This window comes from Rhea americana, unplaced genomic scaffold, assembly GCF_003343005.1.
Source record: "Rhea americana isolate MKP2758 unplaced genomic scaffold, rheAme1 scaffold_21, whole genome shotgun sequence".
NCBI classification, from domain to species: Eukaryota; Metazoa; Chordata; class Aves; order Rheiformes; family Rheidae; genus Rhea; species Rhea americana.
Window position 1 is genome coordinate 81045 of NW_028186258.1, and position 5945 is coordinate 86989.

Genomic DNA, 5945 nt, shown 5'->3' on the forward strand with positions numbered 1-5945 from the left:
AGAATTTGTTTTTTGATTTAACTAAATGAGGGTGGTAATGATCTTGAGTAACCAGGGCATTGTAAGGATTAAGTAGCAGCTGCACAACCATACTTTGTATGACTGCACACACCATCAGGTCCATGRAGAAAAAAGCAGAGCAATCAGAGATGCTGGAATACTTTTGATTTTTCTTGAGAAGGTGTCAGGAGTGGAGGCAGCTTCTGCTGGCTGGGAGAGCCACTGCTSCAAGTGTCCAATGCTGGTCATCTTKAATTCTTGTCCTTTCCCACAACCACTAACAACGTGAGAGATCGGAGCAGGGACTGAACTTTGGCTCATGGGTCAATCTCCTAGCAGCTGGCAAGCAGGTTTAGTCATCCTCCTAGCCTGCAATGAATAGGCCCTTCAGCTGCCTCGGTCTTGTTTTGCTGACTTGGTGCATCCAAGCTGTTGGACTTGCCGAAGTGCAGAGGGTGAGTCAGTGCCTTGCTGYGCATGCATCAGCAACAAAGCCGCACTTCATGCTGGCCAGGATGATCACAGATGCTCAGCTGCTAGAGGTGCCCTCTTTTTTGCCAAAAGCCACACGGCCTCTTCTGTGTGGTCCCCTTTCTTAGGCATTCAGAGGCTCTCCTTGACTTGAGCTTCTCTGGGCTTTGGTGTGACTTTCCTACTGAGACAGTGTGGCAGCTGCTGCCTTGTGCTGGGGAAGATGAGGTGCTGAGGAAGTGAGCTGGATGGAAAACTTTGCAYGCTCACTCCAGTCTCACAGCCACGACAGTGGTCACCAGAAAGGAGCTCAGAGAATAAGATATAAAACAAACACAGAGCTGGAGAGGGAGGTGTGTGATTTATAGCCCTGACACCTGAGTTTCCACCTCTAAGTCAGTTGGAGATGCACTGCTCCCCAAAGAGGAGGATGAGGCCTGCTCTGATGTTGACKGGTAGATCTCTGCAGTCTTGCCCTTGGCTCAGGGCCTTCTCTCCTGGTTCCCCCCAGTTCATACCTAGAGAAYCAGGCCCTCTCATTTTCTGGTGCCAGGGCCCAAGATCTGAAGGAGCAAGCCCTGATTCTTGAGGAGCATTTCCTAGGMTCAGTCCACCTTTGAGGGTAAATTCCTGCTTCCTCTTCTCACTGTTTGTTACCCAGGGAACCTCCTCTGTACCATAACAGTGACTTTTGTCTACCAGGCAATGCCTTCAAGCACCATGGCAGCACTGACTAATGCAGTCTCCCCACACCTGCACCTGGGAAAAGTCAACTTTCCTCCCCTTTTGCAATGTGAAAAACTGGGTCTCGGAGAGGTTAAATGAGTCAGTTGTAGACACACAGTTACAGCAGTTCAGCTTATTCTAATGTCTAGCTTTGTTGCTAGTCCATGAGACTGATTTTTTTTTTTTTTCTTCTCCCTACCAGTCCTGGAAGATCAACCTTTCCTTCTTTCTGTACTTTCCTCCTTACTATAGTATGCTTTACTTAGTGCTGTTGCCTCCTCCAGTCTCTCCCTCACCTTGACCCTTTCCTGAGGCTCTGGCTCCTTGCCCCAGCTCACCATATGTAGCTGGCAGTGCTTGTCTCTCCCTCCCTCCTCTGATCACTGTACTCTGTTTAGTTTGGGAGATTCTGTATCTTGCAGCAGGACCCCCACATGCTGGGGAACGTGCTTGCCTGGAGGATGCCACTGGGGAGAGACAGCAAATACCACTTGCAGAAAATGCCTTTCATGCCTGCCTCAAAAACAACTCCTATAGACTTAATGAACTAGTTTATAATATGTAATAGTGGCTGAGGGCATGTGTAGCTGGGGTCTGGCTCAAACTGCTGCAGGAGGAGGATGTCACCCACAGGCTAGGTGCGTGCAGCACCATTTGCGATCCGTCCATGCTTCCCCCTCTAAAAAGACCATTCCCCTGCATGTAAGGCTGGACATCWCATGACTGAGGCTACTAAGATCAGCGTGGTCTTGTGACCTCTTGGACATTCAGCTCCAGCTCTGCACCCCTCCTGGTGACTCATTCATGTATGAGCCCCTCGGAGAGGGCTGTGTCCAGCAGAGCAGGGCTGCACGGTGCGTGCAGGGGGATTGCCCGAGGAGGGATATTGGAGCAAGAGCAAGGGACGCTGGCTGAGCCACATGGGGCCTGGGATGGGAAAAGCAGGGGGCTGCAGGTCGGACGGGAGCTGCTTTGGCAGGGCTGCGTGTGTGCGAGGCTTGCACAGTGCCCGCCCGTGCTGCGCCAGGATAGAGCCAGCGTCCTGAATCCCTCACTTCCACGAACAATAAATTCCCTCACTAATCTTACAAAACGGGGGGAGGAAAAAAAAAAAAAGCTATAAATGACTTACCTATCTGACGCTTGTGGGCTCTGCATCGTATTAAACATTAACCTGCCCTTTTAAGCCAAACTACTGACTCTCTTGATAATTCTGAGGCTTAGGCAGCCAAAGAAAAGGATTCTTTGTCAGACAATATTTCAGGAAAAATCCCTTCAGCCATTTTCTGTCTCTTCATGTTTGTTTGGCCCTGCGATCTAAAGCCTGCTCTACAATTTGCTGTTTGTATTTGTGCAGTCAAGCTGATCTGATGACTGCACCCTTAGCTGTGGCTCTGAAAATGCTGATCATCAATGGTTCCACAAAGGCACATGCACACTTTGCACGTGTAATCATGCACACATGCATAACCATACACTTAATCACACATGTGCACATGTAGGCGAACACTTGATCAGGCACACATGTGCATGCACCAATATGTGAAAAGAACTGAAAACTGTCTTTTGATCTTCTGCAAAATGTATCTCCAKGAGTGTTATTAAAAGTAGTTGTGCTCGTGTCCATAATCACAGATGCAAAGGCAAGAATAGGCCGGAGCATTTAGCATTTGGGAGTGTGTTTTGTTCCTGATTGCCACTTCCTGGAGTAGGAGGTGGGGCAAATCACACTGCTACTGTTTCTCCTCCATAAATTGTGAGTAGAAAAAAACAGTGTAAGAGTAATACATTGCTACTATGGGCTTAGGCGCATCTTTAAACCGTCCCAGCTTTGTTGAGTAAAACTTTGCCTGATGCCAGAGATCTTTGTTCAAATCCTCCTGCTGAAGGTCACAGTCTAACAGTAATATAACATAATTATGCTATAGGTAGGTAGAGTTGTTACTACTGTGAATGAAGGATTGTATGAGTGCTCCTGAGCTGTTTCAGTGTGAAGTCTGGCTGCTTAGCACCGACTGCTCCAGCAATTTCAGCTAGGTCGCTGGGCTTCACACTAAATGCTCAGGAGGGGTTCAGGTAGTCCTTTTGCCGTGCTGCAGGGGCATGAATCCACAGCAGAGGAATGATAAAAAATACCTGTGGGACTGAACCAGTTTAATCCAGCTCGCGTACTTGTTAAGTGAACATGTGCTTAAGCTCCAGTGAAGGTTAGGACTACTCTGTCTCCACGCAATGCCAGAGTTAGGGCTGTTGGGACAAAATGACTTTCTGGTATTGTGAAGAAGTCTTAAGATTTTTTTTTTTTTTTTAAGAACAAAATACCCTTTCATACTGAAATCATGCCTTTAAGCTGGTGGAAGTTCCTCACGCAGCCCAGGCTTGTGCCCTGCACCTTAGTGTGGGTGAGTCATCCAGTCAGTGGAAATCTTCCCACTTAGTCCACTCCTTCCTCCACAAGTGAGACTCCTGCGTTTCAGCATGCCTTTAGTCATAGCTGTTCTTAATTTGCTTTTTCTTCCTGTCTGTTGTTAATGCCTCCAGCTCATTGCATTTGCCTAATTGCACAGCGTACGTTGCACAAAGGAGTAACGAGGAGCACCTCTAGYCTCCTGATAGCGCTATGTGCTCAGGTGGTGCCCAAGCGGGCACCCAAGCGGTGCCCAAGCGGAGCCTCCCCTTCCCCAGGTCATAGTTAAGGCAGCCTGGGGGAACATGGCAAACCTCCGTGCCTTGCYGTTCGACGCGCGGCTTGCGCACGCTCGGCCCGCGTCCCGACGCTGCCCCAACGCCTCTCCCGACCCGCAGCCTTGCCGRAGTCCTTCCCGTGTGGCTGCAAAGGAGGAAAGAGGTGTTTACGCTGCAGGGGGCCGACGGGCCGATTACGCACTTTGAACTAGAAACCGACTCCGGAGCCCGGAGGACCGTAGCGGTGGGACAGCGTCCAAGCACGGGGTGCACCGGGCTGCCAGCGCAACCCCCCCCCCCCTTTGCCGAACTGGTCCAATTTACGGCGTTTTCCAGGGCTGGGAGTCGGCGGGAGCCATCTGCAGAGATCGTTTCCTTTTCCAAGGCGGGGGGGGGGTGGGAAATAGCTCGGTGCGAGCTGGGGCTCTGCTCTACCCCTGCCGGTACGGGGCGAGTTGGAACAGTCCGTAACGAGGGATGAGATTAGGCAAGGTGTGCGCTAATTAGCGGGCGCGCGGGGCCGGCGGCGCGCGTGGGAGGCGCGCGCCGCCCCTCCCCGGCCCGGCCCGCGCGCGCGGAAGGCTCGAGCCCGTCGCCCCGCGGGGTCACTCGCCGCAGCGGCTCGGTTTTGCTCCCATGTAACGTCTTGAAAGAGCAGCATGAGGAAATCGTCGTATTCAGGTGAGGCAGCTGTGGCCCCGCGGGGGGGGTCTCTCCGCTCTCTGCTCGCTCCCCTTTTGGGCTGTATTTGGAAAAGAACAAAGTTTGGGAGGAAAAACAAAACGAGCCCCTCTCCCTCCGAGTGCCTCTGCGGTGGAGGAAAGCSACTGTTTCCTCGTGCATAAACAAAATCCGTCGACCAGTGGAAAAGGCTTAAAAAGCAAAACAACTCCAGGGAGGCAGGTTGTGCCGGCCGCAGGGCGGCTTGCGTGGCGTGGAGCTTGTTATTCGGAGGACACCTGCGACGGCGCGTGGGGGCCGCGGCGCTGAGCGGCAGCGTACGGCCCCCCGGCTGCGTCCGAGGCTGTGAGGGGCTTTCAAAGCCTTGGTGGTGGGGAGCCGGGATCCTCTCGTGCCCCACAGCTTTCTCCTCTCCCTTCCCTTCGCCCCACCTTTTCCTGGCTCCTGCCGTGCTGTGAGCRATCTCTGGGCCCTCAGCCTGATACCAGCTCGTTCCTCCTCAGCTAAAGGACAACTCATCAGGGTTATCTTTTGCCTTGTGGAGCGTGAATCCTTAAGACACACGGGGTCTGAAGGTCTCCTGCTCTCTCCTCCTGTCCCTTCCTTCCTTCCTGCAGAGCTCTGGCTGGCAGTGAGGTTTTTTTTTTGAAATAAAGCAGTTGTGGTTTGCAGGTGGGAGCAAGCAACCACAGTTGATGTTTATTCTCTAAGCTTCTCCTTGGAGTCGCTGGTGGGATTTCAGGAAGTGACCGGTGTGCAGATAAGTCCCCCATGAAAGGTCCATCCGCTTCCTGCATCCTGCTCCCTGGCAGCTGGCACGTGGGCAGCTCCTTCAGGTGCCAGGCTTTACTCCACAGCTGATTTCTCTTCTGCACTGGTTCCTCTATGCTCTGTAAGCCAAGTTCTGCCCTTGCCTTCGCCCTGACTGCTCTTGAGATATGGTGTCATCGTGCTGGCCTCTTCCAGGCGTCCCAAGGCCTGTGTCTCACCACACCACAGGCCCATTGGGGTCATCCAGCCTGCAGTGATTCACTCTGCCACGTATTGGCCAACTGGTCTCCTCATGATCTCATAAACCACAGGAGCTCGTGGTTTGTCCTCACTTTGAAAATTCCCTGTGTGATGCTAATGCCTGTTTATTTTTAAAATTAGTAATATTCCTCTTTGGTACATTTCTCTTAGTGGTGCTAAACAAACTGACAGGGAGGTTTTATTAGGGCTTGGATGCTAGGAACCAGAGGAAATCTAAGCACGATTATTAGCATATGTTTATGTAATAAAATAGGTACAATGGTTGTGCATTACACTTAAGGAAACCTGTTATTTGGCCAGGCCTTCTGAGGTGCATGCAGTAGTTGTCAGTCTTGAACAGACAGAGGAGG

General features: G+C 51.7%; 1 protein-coding gene across 3 annotated transcripts in view; it reads left to right on the forward strand.

Moving 5' to 3' along the window:
- The first annotated feature begins 4504 nt into the window (after positions 1-4504).
- Positions 4505-5945, forward strand: part of SEPTIN9 (septin 9) — a 166921-nt gene continuing 165480 nt past the window's right edge. The window contains exon 1 of one of the 3 annotated variants that reach the window (XM_085304414.1): positions 4505-4563. In XM_085304414.1, coding sequence (XP_085160540.1) covers positions 4542-4563 — 22 coding nt within the window. In that variant the 5' untranslated portion in view covers positions 4505-4541. The remainder of the gene's footprint in view (positions 4564-5945) is intronic. The other 2 variants (XM_085304415.1, XM_085304418.1) reach the window with 2 other exon arrangements.